Source organism: Rhinoraja longicauda, chromosome 14, assembly GCF_053455715.1.
Source record: "Rhinoraja longicauda isolate Sanriku21f chromosome 14, sRhiLon1.1, whole genome shotgun sequence".
Classification (NCBI taxonomy): domain Eukaryota; kingdom Metazoa; phylum Chordata; class Chondrichthyes; order Rajiformes; family Arhynchobatidae; genus Rhinoraja; species Rhinoraja longicauda.
In genome coordinates this window covers 7,678,799-7,704,940 of record NC_135966.1, presented here as the reverse complement: position 1 = coordinate 7,704,940, position 26,142 = coordinate 7,678,799, and the positions used below count along the sequence as shown (strand labels likewise).

Sequence of the window (26,142 nt, the reverse complement as noted above, 5' to 3'; positions counted from 1 at the left end):
AATTAACTTAACCGTATACTTTCAATCGTGTTTCTCTTTTTTTTCTTAATGGTTCACTTCCTTATGCTTACACTTCCACATTAGTGGTTGATTCCACCAGTTGCCTCTGTTGAGGTGCAGCACAGGATATCTTAGGCCCACAGTAAGTGATTTGCCCAATTACTGAATGTTTATATCCCCATAATTTTTTTAATAAGTGTTCCTTACAAGTGCAAATCCACAGTAGAGGATCCACAGACTCTACTATCATTGAATCTCTCCACACCACACAACAATGGAGTAATGCAAATAAAAACACAACTCTTCAGAACAGAAAGATATCAGTACTGCTGAGTCACAATCCTGGTAACACTTTATGTACTATTTCACCTCGAACATTAGCAGATAAGAGGAGGGAATCCGTGGCATCTGGTAGCATAGCCGTTAGGTTAGTGGACCTGTATGTAACCAGAAACCTGGGACAACTGATCAAGGGCCAAATTCTAATCTATCGCACCATTTAAGAATGTGAAATCATATGTTGAAGAATAAAACATACTATATTGCAGACCCCCCCCCAACATTTGATTTCACAAATTCATAATTTATGTCCAAAATTCCGAATTTTACATCAAAATTCATAATATGGCACGTAATGCAACTTTTCAGCAAAAATAAAAAGGTATGCACGCCAAATGCGCACACGCGTTGCACTACATTCATGTGTGATAAACAACTATTATTTCCAATAGTCTGTAGTTCTTGGACAAAATGTACAATGTCAGGCCTATCATGAGTATATTCTGCTATTTATAAAAAGATTACTGAACAGAGATACTTTTTGCAACGCAAAGAAAAAATTGTTGTGTTTTGTTTTTTCTATTTTGCTTTTTCCTTACACATCCCAATTCTCTTAGTATTGAATAAAAGAACAATGGTCATAAAATGTATGACTAAGTTATGAAGAAAGAGTTGATATATGCGACTCGACTAAGCGTACTTGTTGAAGTAAATTCGCACATTACTTGATAATCAGCCCAAAAAGGTGGTAATTGGCTTTTCTGCTGTGTTTTATATTTTAACCCTGTCTTCATTAATTTAGTTATATAATCTTGCACTTAAATTTAATATTTACTCATTACAGTTCCATCACTGATTTTCTGGCACTCTTGGTACCAGAGCTTTGCTGGTTTATCCAGCCGGCCAAGGAGGACGGCTATGGGGATAGATGTGCTGGTTCCAGCTGGGCTGGAGCTCCAGAGCCCTGGCCACAGGTTGCAAATTCAACCCACCGATCGGCCATGGAAGTCCCAATGAGGTTGAGATTGGCTGCCTTGCCCAGCCTAGGTGCCACATTTTCGGGAGACTTCCAGGGCGGGGGGATTTCTCGCGGAACCCCTAATGACTTCTAGCAGCCAAATTGACAAATTGGCCATGGAAGTTCCGATGAGGTCGAGATTGGCTGTCTTGCCCAGTCTTGGTACCACATTTTCGGGGAGACTTCCAGGGTGCGGGGGACTTCTCGCAGAACCCCGAGCGACCTCTAGCAGCTGAATTGACAAATTGCAATTACTGACTGTTTTGCGGAAAAATGTGAGGCGAAATCGGAATGGCGGAAATGAAATAAGAAAGCGGAAACTTTCCACCAAATTCGGAAGGGTTGGGAGGGGTGATAGTGGTACAATGCAACGACACCTGGTTTGCTGATGCCTGCCATTCTTACCTTGTCTGGTCTGCCTAGACCTTTGTAAACATTCTAACTACACTCTGAACTGACCGAGAGACAATTTAGGAATAAGCAATAAATGATGACATCTGTAGCAGTGTTTACATCTTATGTACTATTTAATAATGAAACACAATGTCGAGTTGCTCTGTTCATCACTGGATAGTTTCAGCCTAATTTGAGTAGATAGTTATCTTTTGTTTTCTGGCAGACAGTGAACCACTGGCAAGGTGAAAAGGAATAAGGTCTCCCCTGGGTGTTCCAGTTTCCTCTGATTTACTCCCACATTCCAAAGACCTGTAAGATTGAGGGTTAATTGGCCTCTGTAAATTGCCTCGAATGTGTACGGAATTGATGAGAAATAGGATAATATAGAACTACTGTGAATGTCAGCATGAACTGAGTGGCCCAAAGGGCCCGTTTCCATGCTGTATTTCTAAACTCTAAAAGAGAATTAGGATTTCCATGCAAAAATGGACCTTCTGTATATGTTGTGAAGGATACCAATGGGTATTTCAAAATCCTTGGAATGGACATTATCCTCTCTGTCATTTGAGTTAAAATTCTAACTGTTACCATCTGCATAAAGAAAAAAATAGATAAATTACCTGCAACATGGCAGAAACATCGATTCTTTGATAAATACACATCCCGAAAGGAGGATATACCAGCAGGTTGCGAAGCTGTCGGGGCTAATCAAAAAGAGGAAAACAGGTTAAAGTAAAATGTGCAAAACATTAAAAGGCAAAAAAAAACATGCAATCAGACAGAATTATTAAAAGATCCCCAACAGTATTGCACCATTACTGTATAGGAATGAAACTGCAACTACCCCTCCCCTGTGTGCATTCCACAGTACTTCCAGTGCGCCTTCAACAACCACACTTGTAGTATACACTACATTTAGAACAAGGTTTTGGGAGTATTTTTCCGTATCTATTTTATTCATTCATTGGATATCACGGCAACATTTGTTTTTCCTTAACCCTCCCTTGAATTGAGCAATTTGTGTACTATTTCAAAGTACAATGAGAGCAAATTACTTTGATGAACCAAGTATGAGACAAACTGGGAGAGAACGGCAGTTTTCCTTCAGACACATTAGGGAACATGATGGGTTTTTACAGCAGTGCAATAATTTCAGTTTCTATTAATGAGATCATTCAAATTTAAATTCTCTAGCAGTCACCCATGCCCTAAAGTCAATACCCCCATTTCTATGGTTACTAGTTGAAAGTTGCCATACTAGTAACCATAGAAATGGGGGTAGTGACTTTAGGGCATGGGTGACTGCTAGAGAATTTAAATTTGAATGATCTCATTAATAGAAACTGAAATTATTGCACTGCTGTAAAAACCTATCATGTTCCCTATGTGTCACAATTACCAGACACTAAGGACTGAAAATACAAATTATGGTGAACAAAAACACTAGCAACGTCAAACGATTCCCTCGTGCAGTGATACAAAACTCTTCCCCACTAGCCTTGGATGGAGTAGGGGGAGGGGGCATGGAGGGGGAGGGGTGGAGGGGGAAGGGCAGGGGGGTGGAGGGAGGGAGGGAGAAGGGGAGGAGGGAGGGGGAGAGGGGAGGGGGAGGGGGAGGAGGGAGGAGAGGGTGCTGCACCAATGCAAGAGAGGTTTGGGCCCCAGCGGGTCCACTTGATCTAGTCTATTACTAAAACTCTCATCTTGTATATGGGTTTGTGCTTATATTTGTTCTGGAAAGACAGCCAAAACGGTGCACGATAGCGCAACAATTTTAAGCCCACCCTACACACCATTTCCCCATGGTCTCAATAAATCAAGTTTTGTTCATTTTAAAATACAATTAGCTTAATAAACTTTAATAAATGCGCTTTCCCCCCCCCCCCCCCCGCCAGGAGGACCTGCACCCATCCCGGCGTGCTCCGCGCCTGACCTTCCTCCCTTGGTGCAGCGTGGCAGCAGAGGGTCCAACAAGATGGCCATCACCGCCGAGCTGCAGGAGAGGTTTCGGGTCCACAGCTCGCTCTGGCTGCAGTGCTGGCCGCATAGGGCTGAGGTGAATGGCTCCCTCTCCCCTTCCCTGTCCCTCCTTGCCCGCCCGGCAACGGGTCCACGGATCGTCAGTTGGGGGAGGGTTGCCGAGCCCGCAAGAGAGGTTTGCGCCCAATGGGGGTTGCCGCGCCCTCAGGAGAGATTTGGACCCAACAGGTCCACGCCCGTCTAGTAACCTCTAACACCCGAGCTACTGAGTTGCTTCTTCACACACCACTGATTCCACAATGAGGGAAGTGAACTATTAGATTTATACCTCCTGTACCTTTACATCCATTGCTATTTCAAGATAAAAATTTCCTTAATCATTCACCAAACCACATGGGGAAGATTAACTTACAATGAAATATTAGCCTTTATCAGTGAATATTAAATAATTCAGCATTATTTGCACCATAAAAACAAAACTAATGAGTGTTTCTCCAAGGACAAGAGGTATCACTGCAACATAGAAGTAAATCTTGAGTTTAAAACTGACATGAAACTTATTGAATAAAGTAACATGTCATGGCAAACACTTACTAGAATAAGACTTCATTGGCATCATGTTTTTCATAACGTACTGTCGTGCACATCAATCTGAAAGACATTCACACAACAAATGTTTACAAACTATTTTCATGGATTACTGCAACTAGTTGATAATATTTAGAGATATAGAGCTACACAACATATAAACAGGCCCTTCGGTCCAACTCATCCATGCTGACCAAGTTGCCCAACCGAGCTAGTCTCATTTGTCTGTTCCGAGCCAATATTGCTCCAAACCAATCCATCTAGTGTCCAAGGTCTTTTAAATGTTGAAATTATACCCACCATTTTCACTTTCTTTGGACTTTCTTTAATAAAGGCACAACATTAGCCACACTCCAGTCTTCTGGCACCTCACCCATTACTATCAAGGGTAAAATATCTCTGCCAGAGGCCTCACAATTTCTTCCCTAGCTTCCCACAATGTCATAGGACCTAAATCTTCTTGCTCGAAAACAGGACATTTAATTTTAAACACCATAATTAAAATGCAAAATGATTTCAAACTAAGCTAAGTCAACAGAGGATGTCCTAAAAGTTACTGATGAATAAAATACAATTTTTGTTTCTGATGGTAGTTCATTTATATATTTCAGAACTAGTAATCATAGGTAAAACCTAAGTATCCAAGACCTAGAAATACCCATCCTGGAAGAAAACAACAAAACAGCTGACCAATAAGAATGATCCCATTTACTAAAAGAACCATGTAGGTCACTCCTATTACCTCAGAAGGAACTAGATAGATTCTCAGCACCACATTTGGAATTTTTCAAACAACCCCTAGATATCAATTTTCTGATGCCTGTGAAAACAAATGTAAATAAAATCCTCAGATTGGGACTTTTTAAATATAAACCTTTGGGTTCATATAATCACTCACAGTAGCACCATTAGATTGTAGAACTTGTAAATCAATTTCCATATCAATATGCCAACCCGAAACGTCAACTATCCAAGTTAATCAAGGATGCTGCCTGATCCACTGAGTTACTCCAGCATTGTGCCTTATTCTAATCATTTTCTAAATCTGCTTTGTTAATAGAAAAAATTGAAGGTCATAAAAACAATTCAAACCACATTGATTGGTGTATGAATGCACCATGCCAAAGATAATATAACCGTAACCATGGGGTTCCTGTAACATTAGTGGATCTCTGAGAGCAAGGCAATTATTAAAAGAAGCAAATCAGTTACCCCGACTTTTCTAATTTAATCAGATGTCACCGAATTCTATGGGTGCTTGGCTGGTGAGTAGCCTCCCACACACTCAGTGCACAGTGAGAATGCAGGAAAAAACAACAGTCCATTGAAAGCTGGATACACGTACGTTAAATAAGTTATCTGTAAACACTAGGAAGGGACTGCAGATGATGTTTAAACTGTAGACACAAAAAGCTGGAGTAACGCAGCAGGACAGGCAGCATCTCTGGACAGAAGGAATGGGTGGCATTTCGGGTCAAGACTCTTCTTCAGAAGGGTCTTGATCTGAAACGTCACCCATTCCTTCTCTCCAGAGATGCTGCCTGTCCCGCTGAGCTACTGCAGCTTTTTGTGTCTATCTTCTATCTGTAAACATTGACAGTGTCTAGAGTAAACCTGCAAGAAAAATAAGCTTGCTACTTCTGACACCATATGACTGTATGTAAATGACCTAGAAATAATGCCTAGTCAGGAAAAAACACTGATCGTTCACCTCATCCACGCCATTTGCTCTCGTGTTATTCTTACCAAATTTCAATGACACCAGTGTGTCATTTTCTTATAGGTAGCTGTATTAAAAAAAATACTATGGCCCTAACTATGCTACCTCCATCATCCTCAATTCTTCAATTTTCTCAGCCAATTCTCTCTATCCTTCTTTGCATTCCATCCAATGTCCTTTAACAATCTATCAAACCAAGTATAAAGATATGTGGTTGGAGTCAACTGAGACATAGAACATGAACGGCAAAAAGCCAACACATTTAATATTTTTGTTAAAATGTTAACGTTTACCTGAGCTGGTGTTCTCTCAAATTAGAAAGTACATCCATGCCATGGAGGTGAGAGTAAATGATTTCTAAATCCTGTTTAAAAAAAAACCATTCAGTTCAAGTACAAATTCCAACTTAATCTTCAAAACATTCACTTTCAAGGAACACTGAAGAACAGTCACGCCATGACATAAGTTTTCAAGTACAAAATAAGAATCACAAAATACCCACCGTAAAATTCTCCTAAATTACTACAATGTTTGGTTACATTTTATCCCATTTAATAAATTTAGTCAAGGTGAAATAAACACGGCTCTGTAGCTATGCACCCGTAGTGCTTATGAACACACAAAACATAAAGGTCAGATACTATTTACACGGCCATCTTACATCAAGGGCGCATGAAGCGAAACTATGCAAGGGATAGGAATAGAAATGGTATCAAGGTATTAAATTCAAGTAAACCCGTTTAACAAGAAACAGCACATGCACTTCATTTGACGTTTTTGAAGGGCGAGCCTTCATTACATGGCGGTATCAACGTCAGAGTTGTAAAACCAGACTATTAATGCAAGAGTTTCTAATCTGGTGAGATATTTGGCATCTATATACTAAAACTCTCGTTTGTTATCTTGTTTGTGACTGAACTTCATCCAAAGCGGTACACGATAGCGCTTTAGGCCCACCTTACTCACCATTGTCACTTTAGTGATAATGCAAGTAGTTTTATTGAAATCGGTGTTATATTTTTTCCGTTATTCACATTTTAAAGTTTAAAAGGAAGGGAGGGGGAGGGGAGGAGGGAGTGGGGGAGAAGGGAGAGGGGAGGGGGGTTGAGGAGAGAGGGGAGTGGAGGGGGAGGACAAGGTGCTGCACCAATGCAGGAGAGCTTTGGGCCCAACGGGTCCACTTTGTCTAGTACATTTTAAAATCTACATGCTTATCTTTTAATATTAAGATGAATTGCAGGCGGCCACGGTGGCACAGCGGTAAGGTTTGCTGCCTTACAGCGTTTGCAGCGCCGGAAACCCGGGTTCGATCCCGACTATGGGTGCTGTCTGTACGGGGTTTGTACGTTCTCCCCGTGACCACCTGGGTTTTCTCCGAGATCTTCGGTTTCCTCCCACATGCCAAAGAATGAATGAATGAATGAATGAATGAATGAATGAATAAGTTTATTGGCCAAGTATGCAAATACAAGGAATGTGCCTTGGTGCTCCGCTCACAAATGACAACACAAACATACAGTTAACAATTAAGAATAAAGTATAAACATATCAAAACAATAAGGATACACCATTACGGTCTAAACATGTGGGTGAAAATAAACCAGAGCAAAAAAGAGACTACAGACATTGGTTATTGAGTAGAACTATCACTCGTGGAAAAAAGCTGTTTTTATGTCTGGCTGTGGCTGCTTTGACAGTCCGGAGTCGCCTTCCAGAGGGAAGTGCTTCGAAGAGTTTGTGGCCAGGGTGAGAGGAGTCAGAGATGATCTTGCCCACTCGCTTCCTGGCCCTTGCAGTGTACAGTTCGTCAATGGGGGGATGGTTGCAGCCAACAACCTTCTCAGCTGAGCGAACAATCCGTTGCAGCCTCCGGATGTTGTGCTTGGTGGCTGAGCTAAACCAGACCACGATGGAGAAGGTGAGGACAGACTCAATGATAGCAGTATAGAATTAGACCATCATTGCCTGTGGCAGATTGTGTTTCTTCAGTTGCTGCAGGAAGTACATCCTCTGACTGTGGCCTTTTTGACTGTGGAGTCGATGGTGGCCCCCCATTTAAGGTCCCTGGAGATGATGGTTCCAAGGAACTTAAATGACTCCACAAATGTGACTATGGTGTTGTTGATGGTGAGTGGGGGGAGGGGAGGGGGATCTTTTCGAAAGTCTACAATTAGTTCCAGTCTTGAGAGCATTGAGCTCCAGGTTGTTGCGATGGCACCAGGACGCCAGCTGTGGACTCCATCGACTCCTTTAAGTCCAGGCTCAAAACCTATTTCTACTCCCTAGCGTTTGAGGCCCTCTGAGGGGGCGCTGTGAACTGTTTATGTATGTGCTGTTATGTTTGTGTGCCGTTGTATGTTCGTTCTTAGTACTTGAACTGATGTACAGCACTTTGGTCAACGTGGGTTGTTTTTAAATGTGCTATACAAATAAAATTGACTTGACTTCCCATCTGTAGGCAGATTCCTCCCCATCCTGGATCAGTTCAATCAGGGTAGTGTCATCCGCAAACTTGAGGAGCTTGACAGAGGAGTCTGTGGAGGTGCAGTCGTTGGTGTAGAGAGAGTAAAGGAGGGGGGAGAGTACGCAGCCTTGCAGTGCTCCTATGCTGAGGGTCTGCGGGTCCGAGATGTGCTTTCCCAGCCTCACATGCTGCTTCCTGTCCGTCAGGAAGTTGATGAGCCACTGACAGAGGGGTTCAGGCAGTCAGCTGGGAGAGTTTGTAGTGCAGTAGCTCTGGCACAATGGTGTAAAAGCAGAGCTAAAGTCCACAAACAGAATGGAGTTTAATACATGTGATGGTTCACCACTTTTTACCACCTCCTAAGTTCTTGAGCATTCGAATTTGTCTCTGCATCTCCCTCCACTACTTAAGTAAAATACCGTGACTAAGTATTTTCGTGGCTTTAAAATCTTTGGGATATGAAATGACACAATGAAAATCTAAGTGCTCTTCATCCATTTCTAAACACTCATTGAGAGCCTGGAACACACTGCCAGGGGTAGTGGTTGAAGCAGGTACTTTAGTAGCATTTAAAAGATTATTGGATAGGCACATGGATATGTAGGAAATTGAGGGATATCAGTTATGTGCATTATGTGCAGGTAGATAGTGATGGTCTTGGCATCATGTTCGGCACAGACATTGCGGGCTGAAGGGCCTATGTCCTCGATAAACTCCATGAACTTTTCATAGGAATTTAATTACCTCAGCTGCTGTGACAGCTGTTTGCAGCAAAGAATAAAATCTTCATGATGGCAATTTGCTCACATGCACAACACAAACTAATTAACACAGCTACTCCATGTATTGGTTTGAAATAGCTAAGTACTAACATCATAAATGATAGAGAAATTGAAACAAACACTCAATATTCAATGGAATTCAGAGAACCACAAGAACTATGGTGCACAACAAGATGGATCCAGCTTCCATGTGGACTCTATGCTAACCACCTTAGTCAGCAACAAGAGTCAAGAGTGTTTAATTGTCATATGTACTGGTAACAAAACAATATTATTTACAAGCCTGCAAACATAATAACACACATATAATCGAATCAAAAATACAATAAATTAATAACCATATTATTAGATAACCATAATAGCGCATAAGCCAAAGTCTGCAGTGCAACCCAAGACACAGTCCATAGATGTTCATGGTTAATTGTGATCCTCAATGTTTGCTCCAGATCACCTGCACAAAGTTATAGCTAACAACATTCATTCCACAACCTATGATACCAATAAATATTTCTGGATTGGAAAACCAAACTAGTGCTAAAGCATTTCGTTCAAATCAGTGCAGAGACTTAAAATTGTATGCATTGAATAATACGTTTCAACCTGTTATATTATAGGGAGTTTCACTCTCTGCTAAAGTCCAGACCAGAGGTTGTCAAGATGGATGAACCTTGTACATGTTCGATATCTTTTAGGCTTTCAGGGATGAGGTGAGAGGTTCAATTCAATACAAGTGAGAGGCTCAATTCAATCAAGCGGATGCAAGGGAACTGTGATAGGGCCTGAATAAAAGCCAAAATCAGGGGCTATCTGTGGTAACAACCTATTAATGTACCTTAATGCCCTTTACTCCCGTCTTGAACAGGCAAACAAGGAGCGCCCATCAGTCCCATTTATATTGCTGGCTCTGTCCCATACATCTCGGCGGTGGCAGTGGTCAGATCTGCTTTTACAAGAGCAAACTCTCAGAAAGAGGCTGTCAGCTTTAACCATTCACTTCAGTAATTCAGTGTCCCCCATCACTCCAGTCCCCGAGAAAAGTAAAATGAACTGTCTTAATTACTACCCAGCAGCTCGAACATTGACCACAGTGAAGTGGTTTGAAAGATTGGTAATGGTCGACATTTGCACCAGACTTCTGCAAAATCTCGAAAGAGAGGGAGGTCGGGGAGCCAGGGACAGCGAGGGAGAGGGGAGCGAGATAAAACTTTGGGAACAATGAGAGCATCAGCAGCAATGAGTAGAATGTTCTGAAAACAAAAAATGACCCTTCAAGGCACTGCAATGTACCAAAAGCACAACGCTGCAAGAAATTACCTACATAATGTGTTATTTTTGGAGCTAAAATAAAGATTAAAATCAAATCGGGCAACAATGGAATTTCCTCCTCACATCATTTAACATGCAACTGCAAATAGCTGTTTGTGCTTACAAATGAAAAACAATCCTTTTAGTCCAGCTTAAGTGGTCCCATGCTAGCCGTAAAAATAAACCACTTCAGCTAAAAGCAACTGCAAGGTACACAAAATGTGAAGTACACACACTAATTAAATCAAGAGGAGGTGTAACGAAAAGACTAAATGTTAGGCACAAGCAAACTTCCTGAACCTCACCCTCGTAGCTGCTATTTCCTTGCAATTTGATCATGGAACGTCTTGCCAATTGTTATCCAATGTGAACAAAGAAGACAACCACCAAACTACAAAGTTAGACAACAAAGTGCTGGAGTAACTCAGTGGGTCAGACCGCATCTCTGAAGAAATAGGATGGGTGAGGTGTCAGGACTCTTCTTCCAGCTCTATTGCCCAACATCATGAAAGTGACTCCCTTTCATAAGAATTCTAAACTCTAAACGACAGGAAGAAGCCTGGTTAGGGGCATGGGGGTTGAAGAGAATTAACTTTCTGCATTTTCTGTTGCACCATAGTCAGTAAAGCAATTATTTTTATCATCTGTCCTTGCTACTATAGACTAGTTCCTCACACAAGCTTGAAGACATGAAGCACTATGTGCCAACCAACTGGCCAAAGATATGCATGAAATCGCACAGTATTATTCCACCTTTACCTTGCACTCATGTTTATGTTTTTGTCACTGAAAATTACTGTGCAGGCATGAGAATCCCATTCAATAATCAACAGCCCAAAAGGATCAGTTAACAAGCAAAAAAATTAAAAGAATTAGGTTTAGAAGATAATGATGCAGTACTTGAATTTGGCCAGAGAAAAAACATAAAACAGAACCTGCTGACAATCTCTATAAAGAACAATTGAGCAAAATACAGCTGATAATTCTGAACAGCTATTCACGATCTGCAAAGACAAACTGTTTAGTTCTTAGATTAGTTTAGGGATACAGCATAGAAACAGCCCTTCGGCTCATCAAATCCACACCGACCATTCATCACTCATTCACACTAATTCATCCACTCCCTACACTAGGGTCAATTTACAAAGGGCCTACATACCCACACAGCTTGGGATGTGGGAGGAAAACAGAGCACATGGAAGAACCCATGCGATCACAGGACGAACTCCACACAGGCAGCACCCAAGTTTGGGATCGAACCTGGGTGTCTAGCGCATTGAGGATATCAAGTCTACCAGCTGCGCCACTGTGCCCCCCAATCAATTGGTGTTTTATAACCAACTAGACGACCCGTGGACCCGTTGGGTCCAAACCTCTCCTGCATTGGTCTAGCACCCTCCTCTCCCCCACTCCTTCCCTCCACCCACTCACTCCATCCCCCCTCAACCCCCCTTGTCCCCACCTCCTCCCCTCGCCCCCTCCTCATCCACTCCATCCCCCCCTCCTCCCACTCCATCCCCCCTCAAAACTCCCCCGGGGCTGGAGGCGGGCAAGGAGGAAAAGGAAAGGGGAGAGGGAGCCACTCACCCCGGCCCTGGGCGACCATCACGGCAGCCAGCAGCAGGAGAGCGAACGCAAGGCGCTGCCCATGTTCGTCCTGCCGGTGGCCATCTTGTTGAGCTTATCTCTGCCGCTGCGCTGCACCACGGGAGGAAGGTCAGGCCCGGATACCCCACAAGTGGGAGCGATTTATTACAGTTTAAAAAGGTCAATAACTTTTAAAATATAGCAACAATTTGAACAAAACTTCTTTGAGTACACTGTGGTAACATTAGAAATGTTTATTTTGGAACAATTACTAAGCTTAACCAGGTGGATATTTTATGGAGGTGGCCAGACTTTGAGAGTCAGTCACAAAAATACAAAGGGAAACAGACCCTTTGGCATGCCCCGGGTCCACACTGAGCGCCAACCAGCCATTTGAATGAATCCTATATTATTCCCATTCTTTTGCTCTCCACAGATTCTCATTGTCCTCGTGAGATTCTACCACCCATTATTAGGGACAATTCAGTGGCCAATTAACTTATCAACTCCCCACATCTTCAGAGCGAGGGAGGAAACCAGAGAACTCAGAAAAATTCACGTGGTCACAAAGACAAAGTGCTAATTTCACGCACACCACCCAAGGTCAGGATTGCCCCCATGTCTCTGCGGTTGTGAGGCAGTATGTCAACCCACTGCGCTGGTGTGCCAACCTGGGAGTTAATTTTACAAAAAAAATTAAGATCATGGCAACGCAAGCAGCATTCCTCACTGATGTCCAAAATTTTGTATCAGCGAATTGATTGATTCCACTCCATACTTGAACATTTCACCAAACAGCAAGTTGTCAGAAGGGGCAGATTTTGCCCGTCAAAAACTGACCCCTCTAGAATTTTGCTTTTAAGTTAATACTATTTGAATATATTGATCACCATCAAGAAATATCTTTGCATTACCACACCAAGTCACACAACATCTTGACTTGAGCACATTCTGGATTCTCCAACCCAACTCCATTGTAGAACACCATAACAAGGGCTTTTAGCAGTTCAGCAAAGCCCCACAGTACTTTCCGGACAATTTGACAGGAAAAAGGCACTCGCCCACCTTAATGCTGGCCTCATTCAAATCATAATAGCATACATAGATATTAAGAAAAGCATTATGCTTGAATTCAACTGTTTTTTTTCTCATCTCCACATAATAATCAATTCATACCATTGGATTCAAGGTTGGTTTTATTGGGAGATACTAAAGGAATATTACCAAGATTAATTTTAGATAAATATCAGGAAAGATTTCTCAAAATAGCAATAGCAATAGCAAAAAAATGTGTGGCGGTCACTTGGAAAGATCACAATGAAATAAGAATTGCAAGATGGTATGCAGAAATGCGTAGTTGTATCCCATTAGAAAAAGCTACTTATAATCTGAGAGATGAATATGATTTCTTTTTGAAACTTTGGAACCCATTCACTTTAAAACTAGGATTAAGAATTGGAAATATTTAATTTCAGGATTGTTTTGATACACCTAAAAAGAATTTAATAAGAAATTAGCCGAAAGTGTTTCCTTCTTGTCTCCAGGTTCCCTTCTTTCTTCTTTCTTTCTTTCTTTCCTTTTTTTAATTTTTTTTATTTCTTTATCTTTCTTCTTCTCCTTTTTCCTCTTTTTTCTAACTGGGGGGTGGGGGGAGGGGGGTTGTGGGTGGGGAGATAATACAGAACAATACAGGTATAATCGAATTTAAATGTATAATCGAATTTATAATGTAGGTACCATCGCGTACTATGAGTCCATACATGTATTTGTTTTGTTAACATTTAAATTTAAAAAAAGTTAAAAATAAAAAAATAATCAATTCATACACACACTGACATTATTCTGCTATATCTACCTTAACATTCTGGAGAAATATTTATTTAACCTATAGAACAAAATGGCTCAAAACTGAAGCAAAGATGTTAATGTATATAGCATGACCTAGTGGCAATAGCAAGTATTTCGATTTCCAGTGTAGTGAAAATTTTGATTCAGATTGTCAGAGACAATTAGGTCCTATCGCCAATAAACAAGACATTTGTCTCCTCAATCCTGTTCCAACTTCGAATTATAGATGTGCACCTCAGTACAGGTGTCTCCAGCTAAAGAACAAGTTTAGTTTATACAGACACAAAATGCTGGAATAACTCAGCGGGACAGGCGGCATCTCTGGAGAGAAGGAATGGGTGACGTTTCGGGACGAGACCAGTCTTCAGACTGAAGAAGTGCCGTAGCCTATGCTCAACATCGGACCAGTTTAGCTAAAGACATATTCATGTTTGGAAGAAATCACAGATTTCATAAGGAAGCCAAGGAGCATGATTAACTCAGATATTATGGCTACAGGTCTAAATTATCTTTTATACTCGTATCAAGTTCTCCCATTGCTGATGATGAGATTGTTTTTCCTATTATAATTAACTTAATTGGATAACATTATTCACTGGAGTTGCAGATTTTTGATTTGATCTATTGCTGTTGGTTTACATAACTAGACTACAGCATGCGATTTCTGCTTTTCACTGTGTGCAGTTTTCCCAAGTTGGTTGTTTGTCAAATATGCCGAATGCTTTCCTGTATTTGGACAGGTACCTAGATAAGAAAGGCTTAGAGGGATAAGAGCCTAAAGCAGGAGATGGGATTAGCATGGATAGGCATCACAGTCGGTATGGACAAGACACCATTTCGGGTAAGGCAGCATCTCTGGAGAGAAGGAATGGGTGATGTTGCGGGTCGAGACCCTTCTTCAGACTGATGTCAGGAGGGGGCGGGACAAAGATAGAATGTAGTCGGAGACAGCAAGACTAGTGGGAGAATTGGGAAGGGGGAGGGGATAGAGAGGGAAAGCAAGGGCTATCTGAAGTTAGAGGTTAATGTTCGTACCGCTGGAGTGTAAACTACCCAAGCGAAATATGAGGTGCTGTTCCTCCAATTTACGCTGGGCCTCACTTTGACAATGGAGGAGGCCCAGGACAGAACGGTTAGATTGGGAGGGGGAGTTGAAGCCCAGTCCAAATACTCCCAGCTGTGCATAACACAGAATTTGAGAAAAGATATCTGCTTGTGCTGCGCTTTAATATACTGGAAAACTGGTGACAACCTCTGCCTTTCCAAAGCTGCACGCCATTGTGCTAGATAATGTCTTTGCCCTCTGCAGCTGCTCCACATGTACTAGTGGATCACACAGATCCATTTCTATTTCCCACTTACATCCTGGTACATGTAACGGAATCTGCAATCACACCCTCTTCTCAGCCCTAAGATTGTGCTCTGATTTGAGCCCCTCACCAAAGATAAAATCTCCAGCTGGTGAGAGTTGTTAAGTCAAAAAGCAGGAAAGGCATCCAACAGGAAAGAGCAATCGTAGAATCCAGCTGGTCTGTCAACACATGAAACAGCTGCTGCCAGTGCCCAGCAATAGCCCACAATTACAGTGCTGGCCAGATGCACCCTGATTCCACATCTCAGTCCTCAGCTGCAACACCAATTCTTCATTAACATCCTTCCATCTCACACAAGAAGTTATTCTCTAGCCTCTCTAGACTAAATCAAATTAGAGGTGCTGTGTGGGATAACTTCAGCATTGCTGGAATTATATGAACAAATTACTCACTTCAGAATTATTTTCAGGAATTATGTAAAACGTAGATTATTTTGACAGTTAGATCTAAGCATTCAATTTTATCTTTGTGACCACTTCCTAATATACCACCTTTTGGGTTTCCTCAACATCACACAAGAAGTTCCATGCTGACAGTAACGCCAGCTATATCAAGAACCCCCTGTTCCATTTTTCCTACAGTATACACAAGGAGCCTGATGAAACATGTTAGAAATTGCATTATTTGCCTTCAACGCATTTAAATGATGAATCTTCAAGGGCTGCCAGCTTCTCATGGTGGAGAAGATTGGGTGTGTCTAAGATCATGAGAGCTCAACTTTCTGGACCTATGCTGCTCACAGGGTCACCTATGGTGGGCAAGTCAAGGGAATGGTTCCTGATAAGCACGGCTCAAGAAGTCTTCAATGGTGAAACAGGCGGAGATATTGGATGTCCATTAGGTGGAGCACCAAACAGCTGAGAAAGCAGAAGATGGTTGCAGCAGCGAGGGACTCCTAACTTACATGGAAAACATGCCATTGGACCTGGGTCTGTCTCTGTTAAGATCCATGTGGTGGCTGTCCATGCACCAGTCTCCCCACGTTAAAATCACACATTGGCATCCCCCAGGTGGAGGGACATACTGTGCACATCCCTACAAAAAAGTCTGTGGCTTTTGAAGCCATCTGAAGACCAACCAGGGAGGCGATCATACGGAACTTCGAGTGATTGCCAATGATAAGATGATAAATACTTACTCTATACATCCTTGGTCTAACTTGTATAAAACCCATGTTTGTAAATCGATCAATGCTTAACAGTAACCTTGAAATAAAAATGCAAGATTACAAGTATCATTTATTCAGCTGTAATCTTCAGACTTCATTACCGCAAACATTGCTTGTTACCTTCAATTAATAGAGTCAATAATACAGCAGCAACACATGTTGTAGTGCAGGACTGATCCATACAGAGCAGGACAGGACCAGATTTTACAGTGCTGCGTTCACCAACATGTTATGGATTGTATTAAAGCAGAAAGGTGCTCAATCTCATTGCATAGAACAGCAAGAAACAAAAAAAACGTTTGTATGCTAAGAATTTCACAAGCTATAAAAAGACAATTTCAAGTTTCAATAACTACACTGTTAAAACTGAGTCATAGCGATTTATTTAAAACTGTATGACTGTATTCATCTAGTTTAATTTTGCAGTACTGCAAGGCAAATACTCTAGGACCCCATGGGCCTGGATAATCAGCATGTCCCACGTATGCAAACTGCATTTACTTTGAAGAATGGATACAAAATAAATGTTTAAACACACTAATTGTCAAGCTCTCTCTAAGTAAACATAGCTTATTAATTTAGTGTTATGATTTCTCTTACCATGCAATCCTGAGCATAGCAAACATCATTCACACCATTTCAGTGTTGAGTGTAAAAGCGGCTAGACTGGTCTGTTGATATGCAGGAATCCATCCCCAGCTTTATTCGAAAGATTAACTCATTTTATCACTGGGGAAATATTCAGAGTTTCAATCTCTCTGCCTTTTAATCACCATGTCATCAACAAAGCTATGGCACCAAGTAGATTTCAAACAGTCCCTCATGCCTTAATAGATCGTTCTACTTATTTTCAACAGAAATTCACCATACAATTCAAAGAAGAGCTTAACTGTAATGACATATTTGACGATTGGAGGGCATACCAGATTATTTCCATGAAATCCAACCACAATGTGATGTATTATATTCAAGAAAAATAAAAAATAGAGGGAAAATATATATTCGGTGTTGCACAAGGGAGAGCTTCAACTTGGCCTAAAAAAAAACCTGCAGATACTGAAAATCTGGAATAAAAACAGCAGATGTGGCAGCATTAATGAAAAGAAAACAGTTAATGTTTCAGATCCTACACCCTCAGCGCTAGAAGAGGATAAAAACCAAAGAGAAGACACAAGGAACTGCAGATGCTGGTTTACAAAAAAGACCGTGATGGAACCAATGGAATATGTGGACATGTGGAACCAGCGAATATTCCCACTTCTGACTTAATAATGGAAATGTTATTGGTGAAACTGAAGATAATTGGGCATAGGAATAAGCACTAAGAATCCCCTGCATAACTAGATCTCCTGCATCTAGTTATGCTTTGCAGATGGGACGAATGACCTCCAAAAATAATGACCATCTTCATTTATGCAAGCAAAGACGGGCTTATCTAGTTTCTATAGCAACAAATTTAAATATCCAACGCAACTCTACTATTACACAACTCTTCTGTCAATTTTAGAAAAGGATCAAGGTGAACTGGGAGCAAGTTTGTCCTGTCCTACATCATAAGATGTTGCTGCAAATTTTACCCAAATTGGCTAAGGGAAGTAAACTTTTCAAAGGGCAGTGCTTCCGTGAAAAAAAAAGTAAAACAAATGATTTACTAAATCTAAATGAAACCCAAGGAGGCATGTTTTCTCCTGCTAGTAATTTTAGGAACTGATGATCTATGTATATACATCGAAAAATAGAAATAGGTTCACGACTTTTCTTTTGAGGTCAATGTGTCACGTATAAATCACAGAAACCAGCCTCGTCTCCAGCCAAAAGATGCAACTGGATTAATGCAAGATCCCCCAGTGCTTTGATTTGGTATAGTAAATACAGAAGTGAAGTTAAATACTAGCATCAGTTGATCATAGTCACGAGAAATACACAAAAAAGCCAAAATTCTGTTATGTCAGTTTCCCTTCCCAAATCTGCCATTCCTTTCTGAAGTCAGCAAATTTCAGCCATAATGTATTCTGTTGTGAACATGTCTCAGGCTTTTAAAGGGCTAAAAATATTCAGTCAACGGGTTAATTTTGCTTTCCCTTGGTCATTTAATTTTCAAAAATCGGTAAAACAAAAAAATAAAAATAGAAAATGTTTGAGAAGTTCAGGTCAGGCAGCATCTGTGGAAACAGTTTAGTATTCAGATCTAGGACCCTTCTACAGATATAGACCTGTTAACTGTTAACCAAAGGTCAGACATATCCATTGGTCATTCATTCCTGTTCCCTGTAAATCCATGCGCAAATTTCCCTTTAAACTTTACTGTCACGCCCAAGTCAATCTTTATTTGGTCTATAAGCCAGTTACGTCTGATCATTATTTTGCAAAATGTACATGGATTTCTGACTATAAAGGAATTTTATAAATGAAAGTTCCAGTTCTGTACAAAGGGACTCGCTCAACCCATCCAAATAAGATTTTGTTGCTTGATTTCACTTAACACTTGTAAAGTGCTTTTCTCAACCTCATGAAGCCCCAAAATGATTGACAACCCAAAACATGTTTTTTTAAATGGAGTCACATTGTAATGTAGCTATGAGCAGTAAGGCGAGAATGATCAGATAATCCAGTATTAGCAGTGATGTTGATTTAGGGATAAATATTAACAAGAACACCAACAATAACTCCCCCACAAAATATATTAATGGTCTTTTACACCCAATTAAAGGTGCATAAGGGTCCTTAGTATAATGCCTCATCCAAAAAAGCTATAACTCAGAGTACATACAACATAGATTCAATATAGTGCCTTTAGTAATTAATCATTTGCGAAATTAACCACATTAACTAAAATCAAAACATAACCAAATCAAAACTGTATAATATATATACTTTAGATATTGTCTCACAGGGGAAAACATGCAGGAAAACACTTGCAGATATTGGAAATCTGAAAAGAAGAATTCCTTAGTGCACTCGTCTGATGTTTATTTTATCTACACCCATTGTTTTTCCTCCAACAGTACAAGCAGTAGAAGGGGTAGACCTCAGGCCCTCAAGCCTGCTCTGCCATTTAGTTATGATCATGGTTGATCTTGCCTCTACTCCACTGTCTCGCCCACATATCCCATTTTCCTCAGTCCCTTTGGGCTACAAATACAAGAACTTGTTTTTTTGCTAAAGGAATGGCAAAGCTAACATTGATCACCAGTTCAGATAGCCAATCATACAGATGGAAGCAGAGCAGGGTGTCAGAGGTTATGGGGAAAAGGCAGGAGAATGGGGTTGAGAAGTAAAGATAGATCAGCCATGGTTGAATGACAGAGTTGACTTGATGGGCCGAATGGCCTCATTCTGCTCCTATCACTTAAGACCTTATGAACTTTTAAACGGAACTGGGATTGTGGAGTTGGAAGAAACCAACGTAAGCTTAACAAGTCAAAGGATGAAAAGGATTCTTCTTGCCATCTAAGTAAACATGCAGGCAGAGGCTACGTAAAGCAATTAATTCTGTGACAATCAATAATAAACATCTGGATTTGTTGCTTATAAATGCCAACAATTAGAATGTCATTTGGGATAAGTGGAAAATCCACACAGCAAGCCGTGCAACTGATCAACTATTTAAATGATTGGACATCACAACTTACCTCTACTGATTACAAGAGTCAATGCAATTCAAACACATTTGAAGTTAGAGCCACGTAACACTTTGCATGTAAAAGATGGAAAGAATGATGAGAATTTGTTGAAACAAATAATGAGGGCGTACAGCGGTAGAGTTGATGCCTTACAACACCAGAGACCCGGTTCAATCCTGACTACGTGTGCTGTCTGTACAGAGTTTGTACATTCTCCCCGTGACCGTGTGGGTTTTCTCTGGGTGCCCTGGTTTCCTCCCACATTCCAAAGGCATGTAAGTTTGTAGGTTAATTGGTTTCTGTAAAATTGTCCCTAGTGTGTAGGGTAGGATTAGAGTATGGGTGATCGCTGGTCAGCGTGGATTCGATCAGCCAAGTCCTGTTTCCATGCTGTATCTCTAAACTAAACTACCAATACAGAGACATTTGAGGATGGGCAACACAGAATAGGAGCAGGATAACACTAAGGAAAACAATGTGAACTTTGAAAGCCTATATTGATTACCCTCACTTTCCATAACTCAACATGGAATTCAATTTCACATAAATGGCATTCCCCTTTACACCCACTTTAAAATAATCTTTTGTTTATTTGTTTAATCTGTTCTGTCATTTAATCTCTCCTGCTATCCACTTCAATTTAAGCAACAGCTAGGGTGCCCAAGACTATTTTAGCATAGCTGGGTCTAAATATTAGAATTATTTCTGCTATGCAGAGTCAGAGTTACACTATGAAGACACAAGAAACACAAGTGCTGGAATCATGAACAAAAAAACCATGCCGGACTAATTCAGCAGCACCTGTGGAGAGTATGAACAGATGTTTCAGATCGATTAAGTAGTGGGGAGAGAACTGGGAAAAAGGTATGGGTGGGACAAAGTGATAGGTGAGTACAGGAGAACGAGAAATTAGTGGCAGATGGGTGGAGTGAATACCAAAGGCTAGAGGTGAAAAGACAAAAGGGTGTCAGATTTTAGGAGCAAAATGTAAAGCCAGAGGGAGGGATATGGGAGGAAAATGATGGGGGGGTGGAAGAGATGGGGAAAGAGCAGGGATAACAAGGAAATATGGGACACAGGGATGGTAGAGGAGCAGATGGAGGAGGGGACAGGTGCAGGGTGAATAGGGTAGTGGGAGAACTGTGCGAGGATGGGGAAGGTAGGACAAAGTTATATAATGATCATCTTACTTTCTTTACTACTCTTTTTGATCATCACAATCACAAGATCACCACCAAAACTGCAAAAGGATTGCAATAAATGCAGCCTTGCATGTTTTGCTATCCCATGATTAAAAAATTGATTTTTTTTTAGAAAATCTAAAACTAGAGAAGGATCTGAGTTTCAAATTACGTCCAATAATAAGCACTCCATACCCATTGCTAAGCAACAGTGAATCAAGTGCTTCCCTCCACTGGACCAATTTGAAATTGACATGTGAAAAAGTTTGTCCACAACTGTTTGTTGCTTAATAGTTTAACTCATTTTCTTCTATCCAATCTGTTACCCCTTTTTTTTTTACAAATTATTTCCTTGCCCCTGCAACATGGTCCCAACCCCGCTTAGAGGTTTATAAATATGGAAAATGCAATATGCATTAAAAGCATATGCCACTTTTCATAATCACAGCATGCCCCAGGCATCTACAAAAAACAAGTTGTACACAGCCATGATCCACGAACAACAATGAAACTAGAAAGGTGGATCCCCAAGTCATCTGTCATCACAATCCAGAGGTGAACCAAATTGTCACAAAAAGTGGAACAGACTCGGAAAGTTATTTTTTACTTTTATGAAAGATGCAAATTCATCATACTCTTATAAAACATAAATTTACTTCAAAAAAATTATATTATTAAAAATTCTCATTTCTAAACTCAGGTTGATCTTCAACGCTTTACTTCCAATAAAGTATACTTGAGACATCGTCACTTACAATGCAGGCATTACAAACAGTTAATCTGAGACTGCAGATCCTATAATAAGTTTTTGCAAAAATGAAATTTAGTTAGTTAGCATCCGTCCATCTGCGAGAGATGATGGTGCTGCTCTGTTTGGAGAGGGGAATGATTCATCGGTGGTTACATTTCCTGCTGTGGCTGACTCGGACTATCCTTGACAGGCAGACCCTCCCACAGCTTCCACAGGTGAAGTTGTCTCTGGTCGTTGGATTGGAGAGTGTGTTGATGTTGCCTTAGATAATTTTGTGGCGTTGGTGCCTTGGCTTCCAGGGACTTGAACCAAATGCTGATGTGCTGCTTGATACCAGCCTGGAGGTTCTTTCTCCATCTCCCCCGGTACTCAGCAGCCACTTCCCAGTTGTCAGTGCCAATGCTAAAATATCTATTTTAATTGCATCCTTGTAGTGAAGCTTTGGTCTTTCTCGAGGCCTCCATGCATTGGCGACATCCCCATATCGCACATATTTAGGGATGCTTCTATTTTCCGTCCTGTGAACATGTCCAAGCTAGCGACACTTCTGTTCGAGGATCGCAGGGATGCTTTCTTTCCTCTCAACCATAATCAATTCATACAAGACCAAGACCATGAACTGATTATGGTTGAGGAAAATCTTGGACCTGGCAGCTGGAAATTTTCTCTTCAAGTACGGTCATAGGATTTTTTTTAAATTCCAATGGACAACAAGGGCCTTGTTTTGATATCTTATCAAATAGGATATGGTTACTGCGTCAAATCGGGTTAGACAGAGAACCCCCATGCCAGTATATTCTAAATATCAAGCCTCAAGTTTGAATTGATTAGTTGTCACTGAAGATACATCATGAATAATCTTACCAGTGATATCAAAACAATTTCAGCTGTAATAAAACAGATAAAATATGACATGCAGAAGAAATGTGATCTCTCATAAATAACCTGAGTAACCACAGAATTTGTGCCATAACTTTAACTCGTCTATTACAGAGATGTTTTTAAGTAACTACACATGATCTGAAAAACTATCGATTGACTTCTCTAACCACAAGATCTATAAACCATGGAAACACTTATTCCTTTAAAGAATCCATCCCATTACCAATTTTTCCCACCTCTGAGCAGGCAAGCTATCTACCTAAATAAACCCATTTCAACCAAATTTTCACATTGATGGCCAAGATGGAGGGCAGATTGCACCATCTTCTGATGCAGGAGCTACATTTTTACATCTATTATCTGTCAATGATGTTATCTGGAAGTTCAAGCTCTCCAAGTTGCACCCTCACTGTTTAATTTGGACATTTGAGCATGTACATGGCAACGGTTAGCCAGCCATGACCTCTCAGTGGATTATCCCAACAGAATGTTCTTGCTCTGATATTCAACATCATTACTAGCCACACAAAGGCCACAATATCAAGTTAATTTGCCTAGCCAGGCAAATAATCTGTAGTACACTAAAGGCAGACTTCATCGCAATAGCTAAATACTTCCAGGCGTGGAGGTTACAACAGCAAAATACAGTGTTGCAGTCCACCTCACCAACTGCCTGCCAACCATTATATGCAAGGCAGACACAAAATGCTGGAGTAACCTGGCGGTACAGGCATCTCTGGAGAGAAGAAATGGGTGACGTTTCGGATCGAGACCCTTCTTCAGACTGAAAAAGGGTCTCGACCCAAAATGTCACCCATTCCTTCTCTCCAGAGATGCTGCCTGTCCCGCTGTTACTTCAGCATTTTGTGTCTACCTTCGATTTAAACTAGCATCTGCAGTTCTTTCCTCACCATTATATGCAGTCTGAAGAAGGGTCCTGGCCCAAAATGTCACCTATCCATGTCCTCCTGAGATGCTGCCTGATCCGCTCAGTTACTCCAGCACTTGGTCCTTTTGTGTAAACCAGTTCCTTGTTCCTTGATTCAATGTTACCTTATGCAAAGAAGAAACTTGCCACGAGTTACCTTTGTCAGGTCATTCACTAGGACATTGCTAGCACAGAGGATTGTGACCATGACTGAAAAACTGATTAACTTAATCTACACCAATGAGCAGACACTGATTTAAGCCACAACTGAGTACTACATTCCAGTTTGATTGATAAAATCACCACTGGCGCACAGTTCAAGTACTCATCCACTACTGGCAAGCACCAAGTTGAAAATTGCACCCCTCCCCCTCCCACATAGAGATATTTTTTTCTCCTCTAATCCTTTTACCAATTAACAATTCTATGCCTCCATGTAGCTGATCTCTTTAGGGAAAATAGGTCTAGAAAGTGTAAATGGTAAGAATCTATCTTATTGTGCATCTCAATTAAAATTCCTCTGTTTAGTTTATTTCCAAATCAGGGTATTGTGCGACATGGAGGAGAATATGGAGGTGCTATTATGTGCCTGCTGTCCTTGTCCATCTTGGTGGAAAAGGCTATCGTTTGGAAAGTGGTGTCAGAGGAAAAGGGCAAATAACTGCTTTGGATTTGTAAATGGTACTGTTGGAAGAGAGAATGAATGTACAGTGCATTCAGAAAGTATTCAGACCCCTTCACTTTTTCCACATTTTGTTACGTTACAGCCTTATTTTAAAATGGATTAAATTCATTTTTTATCATCTACACACAAAACCCCATAATAAAAAAGTAAAAACAGGTGTTTAGAAATTTTTGCAAAGTAATTAAAAATAAATAACTGAAATATCACATTTACATAAGTATTCAGACCCTTTGCTATGACAATCAAAATTGAGCTTAGGTTCATCCTGTTTCCATTGATTATCCTTGAGATGTTTCTACAACTTGATTGGAGTCCACCAGTGGTAAATTAAATTGATTGGACATGATTTGGAAAGGCACATACCTGTCTATATAAGGTCCCACAGTTGACAGAGCAAAAACCAAGCCATGAAGACAAAGGAATTGTCCATAGAATAAGACAGGATTGTGTCAAGACACAGATCTGGGGAAGGGTATAAAACAATTTCTGCAGCATTGCAGGTCCCGAAGAGCACAATGACCTCCGTCATTCTTAAATGGAAGAACTTTGGAACCACCAGGACTCTTCATAGAGCTGGCCGCCCAGCCAAACTGCGCAATCGGGGGAGAAGGGCCTTGGTCAGAGAGGTGACCAAGAACCCAATGGTCACTCTGACAGAGCTCCAAAGTTTGTCTGTGAAGATAGGAGAACCTTCCAGAAGGACAACTATATCTGCAGCACTCCACCAATCAGGTCTTTGTGGTAGAATGCCCAGACGGAAGCCACTCCTCAGTAAAAGGCACACGACAGCCCACTTGGAGTTTGCCAAAAGGCACCTAAAGGATTCTCAGACCATGAGAAACAAGATTCTGTGATCTGGTAAAACCACGATTGAACTCTTTGGCCTGAATGCCAAGCGTTACGTCTCATCACTTGGCCAATACCATACCCAAGGTGAAGCATAGTGGTGGCAGCATCATGCTGTGGGGATGTTTTTCAGTGACAGGAACTGGGAGACTAGTCAGGATCGAGGGAAAGATGAATGGAGCAAAGTACAGAGAGATCCTTGATGAAAACCTGCTCCAGAGCGTTCTGGACCTCAGACTGGGGCAGAGGTTCACCTTTCAACAGGACAACGACCCTATGCACACAGCCAAGACAACGCGGGAGTGGCTTCGTCACAAGTCTGTGAATGTCCTTGAGTGGCCCAGCCAGAGCCCAGACTTGAACCTGATCGAACATCTCTGGAGCGACCTGAAAATAGCTGTGCATCGACGCTCCCCATCCAACCTGACAGAGCATGAGGATCTGCAGAGAAAAATGGGAGAAATTACCCAAATACAGGTGTGCCAAGCTTATAGCGTCATACCCAGGAAGACTTGAGGCTGTAATCACGGCCAAAGGTGCCTCAACAAAGTACTGAGTGAAGGGTCCGCATACTTTTGTAAATGTGATATTTCAGTTATTTATTTTTAACTACTTTGCAAAAATTTCTAAACACCCATTTTCGCTTTTTTATTATGGCGTATTGTTAAAAAAATGAATTTAATCCATTTTAAAATAAGGTTGTAACGTAACAAAATGTGGAAAGGTGAAAGGGTCTGA

General features: G+C 41.0%; 1 protein-coding gene across 9 annotated transcripts in view; it reads right to left on the bottom strand.

Annotated features, from left to right (window-relative positions):
• LOC144600025 (rap guanine nucleotide exchange factor 6-like) overlaps positions 1 to 26,142 on the bottom strand; it is a 246,711-nt gene that overhangs the window by 184,359 nt on the left and 36,210 nt on the right. For 8 of the 9 annotated variants that reach the window (XM_078411361.1, XM_078411360.1, XM_078411350.1 and 5 more), the window contains exons 2-4: positions 6,275 to 6,345; positions 4,268 to 4,324; positions 2,314 to 2,397 (exon numbers count right to left, since the gene is read on the bottom strand). The exons of the other annotated variant lie outside the window; for it this stretch is intronic. In XM_078411361.1, coding sequence (XP_078267487.1) covers positions 2,314 to 2,397; positions 4,268 to 4,324; positions 6,275 to 6,345 — 212 coding nt within the window. The remainder of the gene's footprint in view (positions 1 to 2,313; positions 2,398 to 4,267; positions 4,325 to 6,274; positions 6,346 to 26,142) is intronic. 9 annotated transcript variants of the gene reach the window in all.